At 42.2% G+C, this 22,176-nt stretch overlaps 1 protein-coding gene across 1 annotated transcript in view; it reads right to left on the reverse strand.

Annotated features, from left to right (window-relative positions):
* MAGI2 (membrane associated guanylate kinase, WW and PDZ domain containing 2) overlaps positions 1-22,176 on the reverse strand; it is a 1,211,123-nt gene that overhangs the window by 395,741 nt on the left and 793,206 nt on the right. Inside the window, exon 6 of the mRNA XM_054988145.1 lies at positions 1,873-1,952. Within this exon, the coding sequence (XP_054844120.1) occupies positions 1,873-1,952 (80 nt within the window). The remainder of the gene's footprint in view (positions 1-1,872; positions 1,953-22,176) is intronic.

Consider the following 22,176-nt stretch of genomic DNA (forward strand, 5'->3'; position numbering starts at 1 on the left):
GGCCTCTCACCAGAGAAGGAAGACTGGCAAGCCCTGTGGCAAATCACCTCTCCAGACAAGGAACGTCACTGGCACATCCTGGGCCAAAACGTCCGTTTGTTAGCTTATGAAGCCAGAGCCATTCTTAAAAGAAAGAGGGCCTTTGTTTTACCTCTCACTTTACCTTTGTACAACCTATGCTGAAAAGCTAATTTTTTTGATGCAATTGTTTACCAAACAATGGCCACAACATTACGTTTCTCTCCTTTAGCAGCACAAAATAAACAAGGACTTCTTGGTGTTCTTTAATGGTAAAGAAAAATTCAAAATGTTCTCATGTTCCTGAGAAGAGTCTAGGAGTTATGGCGGATCACGATACGTCTGTTACATGACTCAGCTGTAGAAAAGCCCTTCCCCTGTTGACTTATTACAAGCTCTGCCTGCAAGGCATTGGTGGTTATGGCAACGCTCTGCTCAGCACCAGTTGTTCCTTAGGCTGCAGTGTCAGATGCAAATTTGTTCCCTAAATTTTAAAGAGACATCTAAATATAATCCAAAAGGGGGGGGGGGGGAGGAACATATTTAGAGCAAATGATCTATGATGAAAAGCTGAAGGAAGGAAGTTGAAATACTTTTCTGAAATTAGAACAAATTCATACAATCTTTTAAAATATCAAACAAACATCTACAACATCAGTATTAATCTTCCTCCTCATGTGACTACTGCCACACAAAAATGAAATTCTGACTTAAGGAACAAAAAATGCTCAGGAGAGTCTGTCATAAACAAGAGAAAGAGAGAGCAGATGTAAAATAACAGCTACTGATGGCATGGCCACATGCAACTTATTCAAGGTAAAGCCAAAAAGATATCCCCAGTGCTGGACAGTGAAATACATGTGTCCAAGAAAACGTCCTTCCCCAGAGTTACTTAAGTAGAGACTGAATGGATGAATGAATGAATGAGTCGCTTCTGGGAATTCTTCCAGCCTAGAGTCATTGCTGAGTGGGGGATGTTACACTACATCTTCAGGTTCCTACTGATTGTATAATTCTGAGGTCACAGTCCACTCACTTTGCAGCAAAACCACTGATTTTTTTTTTAAAAAAACACTACTCAGGAAAAATGCTGTTTACATTAGCCTAAACAATAGAAGACAGCTGCAGAAGTATCTCGGTAACCATGTGTGACAGTTTTAAAAAGGGTCTGGTCCATCCTCATTTGCAAGCATGTATCTTTGATTGCAAACTCTAAAAATAAAGACTGCCTCTGAATATCTTATACAGAGCTGTGTATTGTTAACAGTGGCAATACCAACATACTGATCTTCAATAGTTAGCTGATCAAACTAGAAAGAGGATAAATATTTTAAAAGATGCTCAGTGTTGTAAATTACCCTACAATGAAACAAATGTCCTTTTACCAAGCAAGCAACTATTCTGCCATCTCTTCTATCCTCTTTTTTGCTCAGACACTGATTTGTCTAAACTGCCTACCGCTTCATTGACACAGCAGCTCTGTCCTTTTACAAAACAAAATTACTTTGGAATATCCGTACTCCAGTCCCCTGGGCACTGCATTTTATAGAGACTGGCCAGCTTAGAAGCTTAGCAGACATCGCAGACCAAGGTGGGGGGAAAGGATCATCCCAGAATCAAGCACACTGCAAATGAGCTCCATCCACATGCTGGACACACACTTCTTATTCTCAACTTTGAATATGACATGAAAAGATACAGCAGATGGTGAAACAAAGATAGGTGCCAAGGACCAAGTAACACAGTACAATAGCAATTAAACACAATAGCAATTAATACTCTCTTTCTATCAATCACCAAAGGAAACTTCTTTTTAGTTTTTTTAGCAATAGTAATGAAAACGTAACAGCCTACCATTTTCTTTGCACTCTTCGGGTGGCTTAGCCTTTTTCGCAAGTCGTGGATCAAGCCATGATGTTGTCTTTGTGTTATGGCTGAAAGAAAAAGAGATCACCCCCATCAGACACATTACTGCACGGAATCAAGTTTATTCCTCCAGAGGAGGAGGAGGGAGGGGGAGGTTAGCAAACAAAATTGCAATCGATACACTTAATTTGCTTACTGGTTCTAAGTAGACCTGAAGGAGGTGTAAGAAGGATTGTGTGCAGCCGCTCTAAATTTGGCAGCCTCTGTTCCTTGTCCTCAAAGCAGCTATTTTTATTAAAATCAACACGAAGGTTGCCAAGTTAACCTCATTGCAAATGCAGAACTCATCCAGAGCAAAAGGAATTTACAGCGTTCTCTAACTGAACGGGTGCAGCTGACAGCCTTCCCATGCCCATTTGCTGGCGTTTCAGAGCAGAATTATTTTTAATCCTAAATGATACACAAATATAGGAATAGTATTCCTGAACAGCCAGACTGGCAAGATATTATAGAAAAGTGATGCAAATTGTGGTGTGCCTCAGTGCAGCGTGCACTTTCTAACAGGATGATTAATGGCACTTAGATTAACCAACTATTATCTATTGCATATCTAATGCAGCTCCCGTGATAAAAGTAGATTTTCCGGGAGCTGGATGAGTCACGTGGCCGTTCTGCTAAGCACAGAAGAGCTTTTTTAGGCATCGGCAATGAAACAGCATCTGAACTGGTGCAAAAGTGTTCAGCAGGATGGCAGTTTCCTAAATAAAAGGATACTTAGCCACCGTATATCAAACTTCCTAAAAATACATGTCCCACAGCCAGGGACATATATATATATATACACACAAGTATATAATATGTGTGTGTATGAAGTATATACGTCTATGCACATATACACATTGTATGTGTGTGTGTGTATACATGTGCGTGTGTGTGCACATATGCATGAATGACAATTTTCTAACACATACTTTGTCTCTCCCCGCTCCCACGCAGAATGACAAGTCTTATAAGGCATGTTTTATTTATTAAACACATCCAGTGAGGCTACTCTCTTTGTACTGTTTACAAATCACTGAATTATTACGTTTTTTATTTATGTAACAGGTGCTGAGTAATGTAAAAATGCATGCCCGCCATTTGTTATTGACGGCAGCCTGGATGATCAAGGTCCAAGAGAGAGTTCTCCAAAAGGCGTTCTTGCTCCTATTGCTCTGTAGCTATGCTGGGGTGGGGGTGGGGGGGCAAGCTTGTCCTGGGGGGCGGGGAGAACAGGGTTCTGTACCGTCTCAAAGTCTTTCATTCCTCAGAAGTGGAGTGGTTCATGTATGTATTACCTACCACTTCCCTGTCCCAATATTTCCATGATTCTGGTTATTTTGTTTCCTTCTGCCACTTGCCTGTTGGAAAATGGCAAATAATACATAAATGGGCCATTTGTATTTAAAACAATTTGGATGCATTTTGCATTTGTGTTTTCTCCCTGAAGAATTCAGGCACATCTAGAGATAGTAGAAAATGTGGCAGGACACCTGAGTGGCTAATTGACATTGACAGAGAGGTTGTGGAGAGGCATCTGGCTGCATTGGATGAACACAAATCCCCTGGGCCGGATGGGGTGCACCCAAGAGTGCTGAAAGAACTTTCCAGAGAACTTGCAGAACCCCTGTCCATCATCTTCAAGGCCTCCTGGAGGACTGGGGATGTGCTACAGGATTGGAGAAGAGCGAATGTTATCCCAATCTTTAAGAAAGGGAAGAAGGATGACCCGGGAAAGTACAGGCTGGTCAGTCTGACTTCTGTTGCTGGGAAGATATTAGAACAGATTTTAAAGGGATCAATCTGTAAGCATCTGAAGGACCGCTCAGTGATCTGGGGAAGTCAGCATGGTTTTGTTCCTAACAGATCCTGCCAGACCAACCTGGTTTCCTTCTTTGATCGAGTGACCAGCTTACTGGATCGGGGTAACTCTGTTGACGTGATTTATCTGGATCTCAGTAAAGCTTTTGATAAGGTCCCCCATGACATTCTGATGGGCAAACTGGAAGACTGTGAAGTAGACTATAGGACAGTTCGGTGGATAGGGAACTGGTTGGAGGACCGCAGTCAAAGAGTGGTGGTCAACGGCGTTTCATCAGATTGGAGGGAGGTGTCCAGTGGGGTGCCGCAGGGCTCTGTTTTGGGCCCGGTACTTTTCAATATTTTTATCAATGATCTGGATGAAGGAGTGGAAGGGCTGCTCATTAAATTTGCTGATGATACCAAATTGGGAGGGGTAGCAAACACCCAAGAAGATAGAATTAAAATTCAACAAGACCTGAATACTCTGGAGAAGTGGGCAGCTGTGAATAGGATGCAATTCAACAAAGACAAGTGCACAGTATTACATCTGGGCCACAAAAATGAGAAGCACAAATACTGGATGGGGGATACACTTCTGGGCAGTAGTAGATGTGAAAGGGATCTTGGGGTAAGAGTGGACTGTAAACTGAATATGAGCAGTCAGTGAGATGCGGTGGCAAAAAAGGCTAATTCAATCCTGGGTTGTATCAAAGGGGCCATAGCATCGAAATCGCAGGAGGTCATAGCCCCTCTCTATACTGCCTTGGTCAGGCCACACCTGGAGTATTGTGTGCAGTTCTGGAGGCCTCACTTCAAAAAGGATGTGGACAAAATCGAGAGGGTGCAGAGGAGAGCGACGAGGATGATCAGGGGTCTGGAGACTGAGCCCTACGAGGAAAGGCTGAGGCCCTTGGGAATGTTTACTTTGGAGAAGAGGAGGTTGAGGGGGGACATGATTGCTCACTTTAAATATTTGAAAGGCTGTCATTTGGAGGAGGGCAGGGAGCTGTTCCAGTTGGCAGCAGAGGGTAGGACGCGAAGCAATGGGCTAAAACTACATGCACAAAGGTACCGACTGGATATTAGGAAAAACGTTTTCACCGTCAGAGTAGTTCAAAAGTGGAATCAGCTGCCTAGGGAGGTGGTGAGCTCCCCCTCACTGGCAGTTTTCAAGAAGAGGCTGGATGAATACTTGTCAGAGATGCTTTAGGCTGATCCTGCACTGGGCAGGGGGTTGGACTAGATGGTCTGTATGGCCCCTTCCAACTCTGTGATTCTATGATCTATGATCTATGTGTAGCCGAACATAAAGAATAAAACAAGAAATGGTTACATCTATTTTTGGGGCTCGGAAAGAACTGTTGCTCTAGAGCCAGCTTGACTACTGTCCTTCAGATTATTTTCCTCCAGTAGCACACAATGCGGCTTGCGTACATCATTTGTGTAGTGCTATTTTTGTGCTGTTTCCAGTCTTGGACTGGGGCATCCTGTTGAATGAACTACATGGTCTGATGGGAGAGAAGCTCATCTGTCGATGGATCTTTCTCGCTTCAAGGACTTGGTTAGGCCAGTGACCTTCTGGCTCCTGTAATTATCTGGGCACTTTATAAACCCTTGAGAGTTCCACTTATGGCCAGCAGTGAACTTACATTATCATCTGCCATGCCCAGGGCTTTTTTTCAGGGGGAACGCGGGGGAACGGCGTTCTGGAACCTCTTGAAAATGGTCACATGGCTGGTGGCCCCGCCCCCTGATCTCCAGACAGAGGGGAGTTTGGATTGCCCTCTGCGCCGCTCAGCCATGTGACCATTTTCTCTGAGGGAAACCCACTGAGTTCTGCCACCTCTTTCCCCAGAAAAAAAGCCCTGGCCATGCCTATAGATGGACACAGAGACATGCAACTACTGCTAGCATTTACTAATATCCGGCTGGTTTGTTTCAGGTTTATTGGTGTTTTAGATATTGCAGCTTCATTGGGATTTTGCGTTTAGTGTCTACATCCATAAAAGAACCGTTTGGCTTACAAACTGCTCCAAAATATTTTATATCCAGAGTTCTAGTCTGAGCAGAAGCTCAGCTATTTCGGGCACGTAATGCGGGCCAACTCACTAGAAACATCAATGATGCTAGGAATGGTGAGGAAGACCAAAAACCCGTTGGCTGGATACCATCATGAAAGACACTGGACTGAACATGAAGGAATTGAAAGAAGCAGTCAGAGACAGAAAGGCCTGGAGGGATACGATCTACAGAGTAGCCAAGGATCGGACACGATTAAATGGCTAGGATTGGGATTGGGGTTCTAGTCCCACCTTATTGTCCTGTCTTTGTGCTTTACAGAGGCCTTAAAGTAAATGGAATTTTCAATAAAAATTAAAGACAGTTAAAATAGTTCCATCTTTTAGCCTTGACTAAAGACAAGCAAGTCTGCAGTAAGGAGCTGCGTGAGCAATTATAACATTCGAGCCCACCAGCCTCCTTGATCTCACTGCACCCACTTTCTAGATAGCACTTTTTAAACTTTAACAAGCTTAAATTACAGCAACCGTCTAAATAGGAAAACCAATAATTGTTTTCTGAATTTCACCTTCTACTCAACCCCCACTCATTCCGGGCATTTGTGCCATTCATTCACTCATTCAAGGCATTCAGGGAAGGTGAACGATCACTGGCAGAGAGGATGGAGTGGAAGCGTAAGAAAAGAGGACCCAGAAAAAGGATTATTATTTCGGTGCCATTAACTTGTTATTTCCTCGCTGACTACTCTTCGGTCAGCCAAGAATCCAGCTGACCTCAACATTAGGAAAACATTCAGTGGGACTCAATGTCATCTCTAAGAGCTTGTTACTCAATTGCACTCATTAGTTTGTGAAAGTGATTCCTGTAGAGCAAAAGAGAGCTTCAGTCTGAAGTCAGAAGCAGTTTCCCCCAGGCTGGCCACCACGAGCGTCAAAGGCCCTGTCTGCTTTCCTCACTTATATTAGATGGATATCATTTTAACTGTCTTCTCTCCCCCCTGCCCTACGCTCCCCAAGATTGGTCCACTGCAGTGCTGGGTTAGTAAAAAAATATTGTGCATTTTGGAGCCATTTAAAAGTTATGTCATTACTATAAAGGAGGCATTTTGCTGAGTCCACTTGTGGGGAGAGTGGTGTACAAATTGAACAAAATAAAAATATATGATTACAATAGTGAGACTACTATATGCTCAAAATTGGAAGAATTTGATTTTGCCTGCAATGGAGGAATAGTTGACAAAGATGATGCATCAGGCCTGGCTAGGGGTTTTTCTCAGACTCTCCACTCCATCAGACACAGCTGTATGAACCCCAAGGGTTCCCCTTGGGGAACCCTTTGGTGTGCGGGGTTCCCCAAGGGGCGATACTCTCCCTGATGTTATTTAACATCTATATGCGCCCCCTCACCCAGTTGGTGTGGAGGTTTGGGCTGGGTTGTCATCAATACGCGGATGACACCCAACTTTTTCTGTTGATGGACGGCCAGCCAGACACGGCCCCAGACAATCTGGCCAGAGCTTTGGAGGCTGTGACGGCATGGTTGAAACAGAGCAGGCTGAAATTGAACCCAGTGAAGACGGAGGTCCTGCAGCTGGGACGGGGGCTGCCAGATGTTGGGATCCAGCTCCCTGCCCTGGATGGGACACCACTGGCAATTTTGCCAGTGGTAAAGAGTCTGGGTGTGCTCCTGGATGCCTCCCTATCGATGGAGGCCCAGGTCATGGCGGTTGCCAAGTCTGCATTTTTCCATCTTCGTCAGATCAGGCAACTTGCTCCCTACCTGACGCCCCAGGACCTGGCTACAGTGATCCATGCAATGGTCACCTCCAGGCTAGATTACTGTAACAAACTCTATGCTGGGCTACCCCTGGGCCTGATCCGGAAACTACAACTGGTCCAGAATGCGGCAGCATGGGTCCTGACTGGTATACCTTACCAGTCACACATCACACCTGTCCTGCGCCAGCTGCACTGGCTTCCGGCTGAATTCCGAATCAGGTTCAAAGTGTTGGTTCTTACCTTTAAAGCCCTGAGCGGGTTGGGACCAGCATATCTTCGGGACCGCCTCTCCCTGTACGTTCCCCGGAGATCGCTTCAATCAGCGAATAAATATTTACTTGTGGTCCCCGGCCCTAAGGAAGCCCGCCTCGCTTCAACCAGGGCCAGGGCCTTTTCAGTCCTGGCCCCAGCCTGGTGGAACGCTCTGTCAACGGAAACCCAGGCCCAGCAGGACATATTATCGTTCTGCCGGGCCTGTAAGATAGAGCTGTTCCGCCAGGCATTCGGTGATTGAAGGGGGCGGTGCCATGTCAGCCTCCCACCTTTGGGGTGGGGGAGGGTTCTCCCCACCACTGTACTTTGTTAATTTGTTTTATTGTTTGTATATTGATTTTAGTTCTTGTTTTTATCGATTTTAACTGTTCACCGCCCAGAGCCCCTGGGGATGGGCGGTATACAAATTGAAATATAAAATAAAAAATAAATATAAAGGTCTTTATTGGAGATTTGCTCCCTAGAAGTGCACTGTACGTAGTAATTGCCTGGAATGCCAAAGCAAAGTTATCTCAAAAAAGTTATACCCTCAGTCTGCTCCCCCCAGTTCAAACGACAGTCAGTTGAAGTTGGTGTGGAGTTAAGAAGCGTGAAAGTCCTGGAAAAGATACAGAGTCAAATTTCTCAAGGTTGGTCAGTTCCCAAAATTTTAAAGAGTCCAGTATCATCTTTAAGACTAACCAGCTTTACTGTAGCATTAGCTTTCGAGAACCACAGTTCTCTTCGTCAGATGTTCTCTTTGTCAGAGAGCTGTGGTTCTTGAAAGCTTATGCTACAGTAAAGTTGGTTAGTCTTAAAGGTGCTACTGGACTCTTTTCTATTTTGCTACTACAGACTAACACGGCTAACTCCTCTGGGTCAGCTCCCAGACGCTCAGTCTCAGCTGTACTGACAACACCGCTCAGCCCAAACGAAGTGTAGCAAAGACACAGTGAAGCAAGAAAGCAGCTGCACTACTAGCCGTCCCTGCCCAGCACAGATACATTCACAGGCAGGCTGGCTTGCCTGTCTGACATGATGGAACTGGCTGAGATAGAAAAGCTTACTTCACGGATAAGAAAAAAGTCAGTAAGTTCATTTGTTGATGAACAGAGACCCTTCATAGACTATTTATATGAAACAGATAACAGTGATGTGATGATTTCTGGATTTGTGGATTATGAGATTCTAATTTCTGACATTAGAAAAAAGAGAGCCTGTTAATCACTACTTAGAGAAAGTGTAGATTTGACATGACACAAATATTTGTTTTGGAGAAAATCTGAAACCTTTTTGGGTTTTTCCCCCCCTGTACTCTATATGTTTTTATATGTTGATTAGTTTCTTTTGCTTCTGTTTGTTTTATTAGTATATGCGTAATTGTAGTTTTTTAGGTTTATTTTTAATTATATAAAACTTTTAATAAAAATGGAAAACAATAAAATTTTGCTATAATGAGTATTTAAAAAGCAAGGAGAGTAGTGAAAGTACATCCCCTGCACAGGGTCCCAACTTCAGTCTGGGAAATTCCTGGAGATTTGGGGGTGGTGCCTGTGGAAGAAGGAATTTGGGGGGGGGGATTTCAACTAAAATCTACGCCATGCCATAAAGCCTGCTCTCTGAAGGTGCCGTTTTCTCCAGACCAAGCTGGGCAAACAAAGTGAGAGTGGAGGGCAGTAGAAAAAAACAAATACAAATAAGATTCCAGCCTCTCTATGTGTGTGTATGTGCGCGCTGTCAAGTCTCAATTGACTTATGGCAAGGGGCTTCCAAGGCAAGTGAGAAACAGGTGGTTTGCGGACTTCCGGTTTGGGATTTATGGAGGTCTGACGCAGCTCCACTTGCGGAGCTGACCGGACTGCCGTTTTAAGCGGCCGGCGGGGGCAATTTAGCCTGCGGCCGACTGCTCTCAGGCGGAGAGCAGGCAAAGAATGCTCAAGACCTCAGGGCGTGTCGATCTCGGGCGAGGGGGGGTTCTGCGTAACGGACCCTCTCCTGACCCTTGAGGTCCCACCCTGTGACAGGTCGGCTACGATCTCTGCGGCAGTTTCGGGGCCAATGCAGTTGGCATAAGACCTACGTACCCAAGCTTCAATAGGGGAAAGAAGAGTAGAGGAGAAACTAAGATTGAAACAGTGATTACAACCCAAGGAAAGTGAATGAGAAGGTAAAGATCACTATCTTCTGATACGCGACAGATTGTTAAAAGTAAAGAAGAATAAAAGTAGATTTTCAAACTGCAACAGGCTAATTACAAGGAGGGGAAGACTCGGCAAGAGTTGTATTAGAAAAAAGACTAAGTTTAAAGAAGTTATTAAAGAAATTGGACTATTGTTTTGAATACTTGCGGTTATGGAGCTGTGAGAAAATTTTACCATCGCGAGAGCTACAGTGGGAAGTCGGGAAACAGGAAGTACGTAACAACAATAGAGTTGCTGGAGAGAAGCGGCCCCTGCCGGAGGGCAGGAAGGGGGGAATCGCCATCTTTGAAAGGGGAAGAGTCGCGGCTTCAGCGGAAGAGGAAGTAAGCCATTTTGGATTACAAAAATCATAGAAGAACCATAGAGAAAAGACGCCCGACATTTTGGATTTTTTAAAAAAGTTTTTTTTTGCAAGAAGACCGGGACATTTAAATTAAAAGGACATTAAATTTACGCCACGGAGTTAAGGAAGAGAGCGGACTCGTGGGAGCGAGCTAAGGCAAGCCCCACGATGTCGAAAAAAGAGTGGCAATTGGCAATAGAAAATCTAGACAAAAAACTCTTAGAAGTGATTAAAGAACTTAAGGACATGAAACCGGAGCTGATCAAAGAGGTTAAACAGACAGTGAAAAGTGAGCTGTCAGAAGTGAAGAAAGGTATGGAAACAATGCAAAATGAATTGCAAGGAACACAGCAGAGAGTCAAAGTAGTGGAAGGCGCGGTGGAGAATTTAGCTGAGACGCAACAAACAGAGATGAGATTGATGAGGGGAAGAATGGCGGTTGCGGAAAGTAAACATATGGAGAAGCAGCTGAGATTTCGCGGCTTGCCGGAAGTGGAAGGAAAGACAGCACAAGAACAGATTACTGAGGTGTTAGTTGAATACCTAGGAAAGGAGGAGGAGGAAGTTGTGGCTATCCTGGACGTGGTATATCGTGTAAATTCAAGAATTGCGACCCAGAGGAAATTACCAAGAGACGTGATTGTGCAGTTCACGACTCGAAATATGAAAGAGAAGATCGTGACTAAACAGTTTCAAGATCCATTGGAGATTGATGGCAAGATGATTATCATTATGAAGGAATTACCCAGATCGGTGTTACTAGATCGGAAAAAATATAAAGCGCTAATTCAGATTCTGAAGGACATGAAAATCAGGTATAGATGGGAATTACCGGAAGGAGTGTCCTTTGAATTTTGAGGGGCCAAAAGGCGTATCAGATCTGAACAAGAGATGGAGCGATTTTTAAGGGACAATGAAAAGGACTTACCAGCAACAAGATTATGATTATGGAGTGTAAAGTCTTATCTTGGAATGTAAATGGACTTAATTCACCGAACAAGAGAAAAAGCATTTTCCACTGGCTATTAAAACAAAAATGTGATATTGTATGTTTGCAAGAGACCCATATTCGAAAACAGGACGTAAAATATTTAAAATCGAAAAAATTGGGTAACGATTTTGCAGCGGCCTCTAATAAGAAAAAAAGAGGAGTGGTGCTGTATATAAAAGAGGAGCTGCAGCCAAAGTTTGTAATGAAGGATGGGGAAGCCAGATATATAGCAGTGGAATGTATATGGAATTTAAAGAGAGTGCTGGTAGTCGGAATTTATGCACCTAATGGAGCAAAAGAAAGCTTCTTTGAGGATTTGAGGAAGCAACTAGATGAACTTTCATATGACCAGATAATTCTTGCTGGAGATTTCAATGGAGTGACAAATTTGGAATTATATAAAAAATCACCAACTGCACAAAAGAAAAGAGGACTGTTACCAAAGTTGTTTTTTGAATTGACACAACAGGAAACCTTAGAAGATGTATGGAGAAGACAAAACCCTAAAAGTAGACAATTCACGTTCTTCTCCGCAAGACATTCTACATTATCGAGAATTGACATGATCTGGGCCTCAAAAGACTTAGCGTTATGGACTAAGGAGGTGGAAATAATGCCGATGGTAGGCTCGGATCACAATCCAATTATGTGGAAATTGGGGAGAAGGAGCAAAAGGAAAGGATGGAGAATAAATGAGGACTTGTTACAAGAGGGAGAGAACATGGAGATGCTGAGAAGAGAGACAAAGTTCTTCATACAATATAACATGAATAAAGAAGTACCAACCAACAAGGTTTGGGACACCTACAAGGCGGTAATTAGGGGCATACTAATGGATTTAAATGGAAGAGCCAGAAAAAAGAAAGAGGAGAAGAGACAGGAGATTATGGAGAAAATAAAAGCCAAAGAAATACAGTTAAAGAAGAGACCAGGGAAAAAGAAAATTTATCAGGACATTAAAATACTTCAAGAACAGCTGACAGCAATGAATAACAAAGAATTGGAGTGGAATCTTAAAAGATTGAACCAAAAAGTGTTTGAAGGTGCAAACAAACCTGGGAAATATTTGGCATGGCAACTGAAAAAGAGAAAGGAAAAGAAAACAATAAATAAAATTTGTGAAGATAACAAAACCTATTTGGAACAGACAGCCATTAGTAGAGCCTTCTATAAATTTTACGCTAAATTGTATAATAAGAAAGCGGTGAACAAAGAATCAATAGCGACATATTTGGAGAAAATGAAGCTTCCAGTAATTTCGGAAGCTTGGAGAGATAGATTGAATAATGAAGTAACGGATGAGGAAATAAGAAAGGCAATACAGTCAACAAATCTGGGAAAGGCGCCAGGGCCAGATGGACTTACGGCTAAATTTTATAAGGTAATGGCCAACGAACTGGCACCATTCCTAAAAGAGGTGATCAATGGAGTCTTAAAGGATCAACGGATTCCAGACACCTGGAATGAAGCTAACATATCATTGATCCCCAAAGAGGGCCAAGATCTGACTAATGTGAAAAACTACAGACCTATATCGTTACTTAATAATGATTATAAAATCTTTGCGAAGATACTGGCAGAGAGAGTCAAGGGATGGCTTTCGGAAGTCATTGAGGAGGAACAAGCAGGCTTTTTGCCAGATAGACAAATTAGAGATAACCTAAGGACAGTGATCAATGCTATTGAATATTATGATAAGCGTTGTGATAAAGAGGTTGGTTTCTTCTTTGTTGATGCTGAAAAAGCGTTTGACAACCTGAACTGGGACTTTATGTTTGCCACTATGGAAAAGCTACAAATGGGAGAAAGATTCATAAGAGCAATTAAAGAAATCTATAGAGACCAGAATGCAGCAATTGTGGTGAATGATGAGGCTACTAAGAAACTGACTATAAGCAAAGGAACAAGACAAGGTTGCCCGTTGTCTCCGCTGTTATTTATTCTGGTATTGGAGATTCTGATGACACAAATACGACAAGATGAAGAAATTCGTGGAATAAAAATAAAGGACTTTTCTTATAAGGTCAGAGCATTTGCGGACGATATAATGTTAATTGTAGAGGCCCCAACGGAGAATATGCCAAAAGTGATAGAGAAGATCAAGGAGTTTGGAGATTTGGCAGGGTTTTATATTAACAAAAAGAAGTCAAAGATATTATGTAAAAATATGACTAAGCAAAAACAACAATTGTTAATGGAAATAACAGACTGTGAAGTAACAAGCAAGGTGAAATATTTGGGAATTGAACTGACTGCAAAGAACATAGATCTATTCAAAAATAATTATGAAAAATTATGGACTCAGATAGAGCAAGATTTGATTAAATGGAATAGACTGAATTTGTCATGGCTGGGAAGGATTGCAGCAGTTAAGATGAATGTGTTACCAAGAGTAATGTTTTTGCTACAGACAATACCAATTATTCGAGACTCTAAGCAGTTTGAAAAATGGCAGAGGAAAATATCAGATTTTGTTTGGGCAGGCAAGAAGCCTCGAGTGAAAATGAAAGTTTTACAAGATGCAAAAGAAAGAGGCGGAATGCAACTGCGCAATCTAAGACTTTACTATGATGCAATCTGCCTAGTGTGGTTGAAAGACTGGATGATGTTGAAGAATAAGAAATTATTGGCCCTAGAGGGATATAAAAAAATATTTGGATGGCATGCATACCTATGGTATGATAAAGCAAAAGTGAACTCTATGTTCTTGCATCATTATATACGGAGAAGTCTATATGCAACTTGGAAGAAGTACAGAGACTATTTACAAGAAGGAACCCCCCTATGGGTGGTTCCATATGAGGTAATAGATCCAAGAGCTGTCGATACTGAGCAACAGTGTTTAACGTATAAGGAGATAACCCAAATAGAATCTTCTAAACTTAAAATAAAGACACAGGACGAGTTATCACCAAACTATGATTGGTTTCAGTATAGACAGATCAGAGATCTCTACAATTCGGACTGTGCAAAGGGAGGCATAAGAACAGAGAATTCGGAACTAGAGCAGACACTTTTAAAAGAGGACAAGAAGGAAATTTCCAAGGTATACCAAGTACTGCTGAAATGGTATACTGAAGACGAAATAGTTAAAGTACAAATGGTGAAGTGGGCCATAAACTTCAACAAAGAAATAACAATGGAGGCATGGGAATACTTGTGGAAGAATACAATGAAGACTACGACGTGTACTAATATTAAAGAGAACATTTACAAAATGATTTACCGTTGGTACATGACACCAAAGAAGATTGCGCTAGGGAATCTGAACACTTCTAACAAATGCTGGAAATGTAAAAAACATGAGGGTTCCCTGTATCATATGTGGTGGACGTGTGAGGTAGCTAGGCAGTACTGGGGGGAAATAATAAGAGTAATAAGTGAGATTTTACAATTTCAAATTAATAAGAACCCAGAACTCCTGCTACTGAACTTGGGAATGAAGGACATTCCAGCTCAACACAGGACATTGTTATTTTACATGACAGCAGCGGCTAGACTTTTGTATGCGCAAAAATGGAAAGTACAAGAAGTGCCAACTATTGAGGATTGGATTTACAAATTGCTGTATATGGCGGAAATGGACAAAATGACAAGAAAACTGAGGAACCTTGACCCAGGACAGTTCAACACAGACTGGGAGAAGCTGAAACAATATTTGGTGAAGAAATGGGAGGTGGGAGGAGAACTGTGGCAGTTTGAGAACTATTGAAACATAATAAAATGCAGAGGGGGGTGACTATACTGGGGGGTGGAGAGGTAAATGAGAATCTCTAAGCAGTTATTGTTAGATTATTATATATAAAATAATACATAGAATATTGATAGAAAATAACCAACTATAAGGACTGACTAATTAATATTACTCTTGGTAAAAATTGTATAATGTACTAAATTGAATAAGTATACCTGAAGATATATATGGGTCAAATGGATTGATAATTTTTGATGATAGTTATATAGATGTATAAGTAGAATAAAAATAATAATGTAATTAAATATAACTAAAGTAGAATGAAGATAAGATATGCAGAAAAAGTAACATATAGAGTATAAATTAAATTGGTTGACTTATATGAATGTATGGTTTATATGGTTTAAGGTTCATAGAAATATCTGAAATTATGAAAAATGGGACAAATTGTTTGTCTAATATAGAAGAAGGGATTTAAAGATAGGGTATAGAGTATTAAAAATAGTTAAAGAATTATTGCTTAGAATAAAGGGAAAGTATATGTTCGTTAGATAGATGAATTTAAAATGAGTAAGGGAAAAGGGACAAAGGGTTGGAAAACTGTTGGAAGTCTATAAAAAGGGGGGAAAGGGAGGGGGTTAGAAAATGGGAAATGGGGGATTTGATTGTAATGTGAAATTAAATGATTCTAATCCAATAAAAATTTTATTAAAAAAAAAAGAGAAACAGGTGGTTTGCTAGTGCCTTCTTCTGCAGAGTCTTCCCTGGTGGTCGCCCATCCAAGTTTAGCTCCGGAAATCTGATGAGAGCAGGCTATATCATGTCTCCTTCCCTCCCAAGACTCCAGCCTAGTTGCTGGCATGTCATTTCTGGGGTACAACCCAGAAGTGAAAATGGGTAACTCTAGGAATCACTGAACTCTATCGTAAAACTCTATGGTTCTATCATAGAGTTTCCAGCAATTCCTAGAGATATGCATTGTCACTTCTAAGTTGTACCCCAGAAGTGAAGTGCCAGTGTCCAGACTGGAGCCTTATTTTTATTTATTTTTCTTCTGCTGCTGTGGGCAGAAGACAAAATTATCTGAAGATTACCCACTGTAAGCAGGCAAATGGTAAACCTACAAGTAACTGTTTTCACAGAATCACAGAATCACAGAGTTGAAAGGGGCCATACAGACCTTCTAGTCCAACCCCCTGCCCAATGCAGGATGAGCCTAAAGCATCCCTGACAAATACTCATCCAGGCTCTTCTTAAAAACTGTCAATGAAAGGGAGCTCACCACCTCCCTAGGCAGCTGATTCCACCTTTGAACTACTCTGACCATGAAGAAGTTTTTCCTAATATCCAGCCGGTACCTTTGTGCATGTTGCTTTGTGCCCATTGCTTCAGGTCCTACCCTCTGCTGCCAACTGGAACAGCTCCTTGCCCTCCTCCAAATGACAGCATTTCAGATATTGAAAGAGCAATCATGTCCCCTCTCAATCTCCTTTTCTCCAAACTAAAAATTCCCAAGGCCCTCAGCCTTTCCTCATAGGGCTGTCTCCAGACTCCTGATCATTCTCGTTGCTCTCTTCTGCACCCTCTCGATTTTGTCCACATCCTTTTGTACTGAAGCCTCCAGAACTGCACACAGTACTCCAGGTGTGGCCTGACTAAGGCAGTATAGAGAGGGAGTATGACTTTCTGAGATTTTGATACCTTTTGATACAACCCTTTTGATACAACCTAAGACTGAGTTTGCCTTTTTTGCCACCACATCACACTGACTGCTCATATTTAGTTTACAGTCCACTCTTACCCCCAAGATCTCTTTCTCACACACTACTACCCAGAAGTGTATCCTCCATCTTGTATTTGTGCTTCACATTTTTGTGGCCCAGATGTAATACTGTGCACTTATCTATGTTGAATTGTATCCTGTTCACAACCACCCACTTCTCCAGAGTATTCAGGTCTTGTTGAATCTTCTTGGGTGTTTGCCATCATCAGCAAACTTAATGAGTAGCCCGTTTACCCCTTCCTCCAGATTACTGTCAGTTCTTGCCAGGTAGATCCCTCTGTCCCTCTCCAGTGAACACATATTTCTTCCAATAGAAAAGGCTTTATTCAGGATTTTACAGTTCAAATCTGAACTCCATCACTGAGCTTGGTAGAAGCGACAATTCAAAACAACAGGTCTATGTTATACTTGAGTTTTCCTGCGTTCCAGCAACAGTTATGTTTTGATGCACAGGGTTACACTGGTTCTGTGAGAACTCATTATAGTTATGGCTAAGTAATGACTACACAATACTAGATTCCCAGCATCTGGGCAAAGTAACAAATGCAGGTGCCTGGAGTCTCCAAGGTTGTCGCTAGCTTGGAGAGGCATAGTTCTGTGAGACAACACGAGGCCCAGTCTGAATCTTGAAAAGTAACAATTACAATATGGAAACAATCTGGCTAAGGAGAGAATACATTGGATTAGAATTAAGGCAGTGTAACTGCAGTATACTGTGACATCAGTGACAGAACAAACAAACAAACATGGCATGGATATACATAGACATGACAATCATTGATAAAAATATTGAAAGTACTGGGCCCAAAACCGAGCCCTGTGTCATCCCACTGGACACCTCTCTCCAATCTGATGAAACACCATTGACCACCACTATTTGGGTGCGGTCCTCTAACCAGTTCCCTATCCACTGAACTATCCTATACTCCAGTCCGCAGTCTTCCAGTTAACCCATTAGAATGTCATGGGGAACCTTATCAAAAGCTTTACTGAGATCTAGATAAATCACGTCGACAGAGTTCCAGTAAGCTCGTCACTCGATCAAAGAAGGAAACCAGGTTGGTCTGACAAGATCTGTTGGGGACAAAACCATGTTGACCTCCCTAGATTACTAAGCAGTCCTTCAGATGCTAACAGATCAATCCCTTTAAAATCTGCTCTAATATCTTCCCAGCAACAGAAGTCAGACTGACCGGCCTGTAGTTTCCTGGGTCATCCCTCTTCCCTTTCTTAAAGACTGGGATAACACTTGCTGTTCTCCAATCTTGTACCTAACAAAAGCACCCGCAAATGAATACACACTTCCAATAATATTATCACAATATCTTAAGATCTTTAAAGTGCTTCATGCTACAAATGTACAAAGAATCAATACACAAATAAACAACGTTCCTGCAAGGAAGTCCCTAGGGTATCATGAGTCCTTCACTGCCATGTTTTCTTGCTTGAAGAGCTCAAGCCCAAGGTCGGGATCCCAGGAGGACGTGGTACAACAGCCAAATGGAAAAAACCTGTTGAATCTTTTTCACTTTTTCTTTTTCTTTTATATTCCAGGTGAAAATCAAGAAAATAGGAAAAAAGGGGAGCAGGGCTCCCCTCACTCGACTCACAAGTAAACGTGGCACAGCTGCTGACTTGAAATTAACATTCTTAAATCTGCTCTCTTTTTTCTTTACAGGTTGAGTAAAGAAGACAAAAGGGAAAGGCCCAGCCGGGGCTCCCCTGGCTCGGCTCTACAAGCTGCCGGCTTTATAACTCAGCTTGTTTCAGGATGCACAATCTTCATCAGGAGCCGCTCTTGTATCGCCACAGCAGTCTTGAAACTCTATGACTGAACCACAAGCATTCATGTGCAGAAATTCAATGCACAAACCGAATGGTCCATCGGTTTGTCCATCGAACGTTGTTTATTTGAGTATTGATTCTTTGTACATTTGTAGCATGAAGCACTTTAAAGATCTTAAGATATTGTGATAATATTATTGGAAGTGTGTATATTTATTCATTTGCGAGTGCTTGAAGCCAGCGGGGTCACGCAGCTGGCTTCAAGTGGAGGAGTGGGTAATCAAACCCGGTTCTCCACTACACCAAGCTGGCTAATTGGATTTTAGTCTAAAGTATCCATACTGAATTGGGTGTTCTGCAAGGGAAAAATGGATCGGGAGAGTTGGGAAAATATAACAAAGCCTTTGTGGTGGCCAATCGGAATTATGCTATTGCTGATTTTTAAACTCTCTACATTGTTAAGACTAGTGGATCTAGAACAACCTCTGAGGAATTTCTAGTTGACATTGCTGGCGGCCACATTGACTCTTTCATCAGTATCTGAAATGCGGAGATGCCTCAGGTAGGAGACACAATTGCTCATAAGCATCATCTTATTGATTAGAGTCTCATTGACTCTTTGGTGCACTACAGAGCTGTCTGAGACTTCAGCTACAACATACGTGAGAAAGAACTCAGAACAGATCAAACAGAGCACAACCTAGAGATTATTTGAAGGACTATTCTGTGTGTGTGGGGGGGGGGGATGGCAAAGCAAAAGTACTTGTGGGCCATAACCTGTCTGCTGAACACTTTAAAGGTAAAATTACTTGCGGGACAATATTCCTTAAGTATCTTCTTGCCAAAAAAGATGCCATTCTTGCAGCTGGAGGATGCTGACAAGACGAGTGGCAAAGTGCAGCCTTCCACCTGTGTGCACAACTGCTGTCTGTTTTAGCTAATGCTGTCTAGCCAGAAGTGGCGCTTCAGGAACATTGTGAATTTCTTGCAGAGAAAGGAAAAGTTCCTCATGGCCTTGATGGTGGCAGTTGCAAGACAAATTTGTCTTCTTCTTTTTCTTCTTCGTCTTAAAAAAAAAATACCCGTATGATATTTCCAGCATTCAGCTGGTTGCTAATACTACTTTTTTGGACAAGGTGCTTGATGGATGGTGGTGGCCTAGCTTCATTTGCAGATTATTTACACCCATTTAAATCTGTCCTTTCATCTGGTTTTCAAACTGAGCTACTTCAGTTGCCCTAGTGAACTAACATGTTTGAATAATGAACGGGGGAGTGCATCCTTGTTTATTCCCCCAGATTTTTCATTGGCTTGCAATATACTCAACAATGGCATCCTGCTGCAGGGTTGAGAATTGGGGGCATTCTGCTCTGCTCCATGGTTCTAACCCTATTGACCGAGGCAATTCCAGACCATTGCTGTGCAGCATGGCATTTACAGCTTTCCATATAATGTAACTATAAATTCCCCCATTAGCTGGTAGCCAGTATTCTGACTAGGGATGTGTACCTGAAAATAACTGGTATTTTTCAGATACCAATCTAAAAGGCATTAATATTGATATTCTAGGACACTGAGGTTTGCAATACCAGTTTGGTATTAAGATTTGGATTTTTTTCAGAATTCCAAAATTATTTGGGTCCATTATTCCCTACAGGGAATCTTTCGATGGGAGGAATGGTGGAGTGACTGTTTTTTAAGCAAATAACACCAAAATTGCAGCTGTCAGTCCCTGGCAGCTAGGTCCCTCAAGCCCTCCACGGTTAACACAAAGGTGTTCCAGTTGAAGTAGCTTTATTGAGATCCATACAGTTCAGGATGTTCACACAAAGGTGGCAATTGGCAGAAGTGACAATTCAAATAAAAGACTTACTAATTATAGAGAAACTTCCCGCCCTCCTGGGTCCATTGACATTTTGGTGCGAAACCCCAAAGAAGTTGCATGGGAACAGATTAGTTTAGACTACATGAAGTACAAAGGAAAATACCCAAGTCCCTGGGAAAGTTACAGTGTTCACTGCTAGCAGCTCTCCTCAAGGACACTTGCTGGAAAACTGAAAGTACGTATTTTCAACAGATAATGGAGGGGCCCACTGGCTCTCCTGCAATTAATATCAGAAGTTAATAGATGCAGAGGAGTTAGCTGTGTTAGTCTGTAGTAGCAAAATCAAAAAGAGTCCAGTAGCACCTTTAAGACTAACCAACTTTATTGTAGCATAAGCTTTCAAGAATCACAGTTCTCTTCGTCAGATGCATCTGACAAAGAGAACTGTGATTCTCGAAAGCTTATGCTACAATAAAGTTGGTTAGTCTTAAATGTGCTACTGGACTCTTTTTGATTTTATCAGAAGTTAAGACACTCTCAGATGATTCACACAGATCTACACAGAATACAGCATATAATTCTGGCAAGCAGTATTGACCAGTATAAAATGCAGAACACAATCGTGGCAGTTATGCTGGCATACATGACATACTGCCCACCACCCCGAAGATTTGCCCCTTTCACATCGGGCCAGGTTTGTCAGGGTAGAGCTTATGGAATTTTCTTATAAGTCTTGGAGCATTCATGTTAGAGCTCTCAATCCACTCCCTGTGACTCTCAGCAGAATATTTCCAAAGAACCAGATAAAAAAGTTTTCCATGTTTCATTTTAGAGTCTAGGATGCCCTCTATTTCATGATGCAGTTGTCCATTCACTAGGATGGGGTGGGGAACTCCACTCTCCGGATGCCATTTATCGGGGGGGGGGAGCTTTTTTCAGGAGGCTGAAGTGGAATACAGGATGGATTTTTCTTAAGTTCTTTGGTGATTCCACCTCTACATTTACTTCATTTATTATTTTCTTGACTGGAAAGAGTCCCAAAAATTTCCATCCAAGTTTTTTACTAGGCTGCTCCCCCCACAAGTGTTTGGTAGAGATGTATACATAATCTCCTGTTTGTAGTTTCCACTGGTCAGATTGTTTTCTGTCAGCAAACTTTTTATAATCCCTTTTGGCTTTTTCCAAAGTCTTTTTATGACCTCCCATTGGGTCGTTACGTTAGTCCACCACTCCCCCAGATCTCCTGGTTGCTGAGATTTGGGGGTTTGAGCAAAAGGCATTGCTGTTCCCTCACAGCCTTGTGCTATCATAAAGGTGGAGGCACCTGTGGAACTGTGTATTGAGTTATTATAAGGATATTCGGCAAAAGCCAAGAACTCAGTCCAGTTATCCTGCTGATAATTGATGTAGCATCTTAGGAACTGTTCTAACACCTGGTCAGTTCTCTCTGTTTGCCCATCGGTCTCAGGATGATGAGTGGAGCTAAGTCCTTCTTCCTGCCTCCTTCAATCCCTGCTACTTTGAGTAGCTCCCACCAGAAGTTGGCAACAAACTGGACTCCCCTGTCGGAGATCACCTTGTTTGGAAATGAGTGCAGCCTGACCACATGTTGCACAAAGAGGGTGGCCAATTTCTTTGCTGTGGGAATAGTAGCACAGGGAGCAAAGTGGGCTTCTTTAGAATATAAATCAACCACCACTAGAATTACGGTTTTCCCCTTCGAGGGGGGGAGTCCAGTGATAAAGTCCATCGAGACCACAGCCCATGGTCTGGGGGGGG

Source organism: Eublepharis macularius, chromosome 9, assembly GCF_028583425.1.
Source record: "Eublepharis macularius isolate TG4126 chromosome 9, MPM_Emac_v1.0, whole genome shotgun sequence".
Lineage (NCBI taxonomy): Eukaryota > Metazoa > Chordata > Lepidosauria > Squamata > Eublepharidae > Eublepharis > Eublepharis macularius.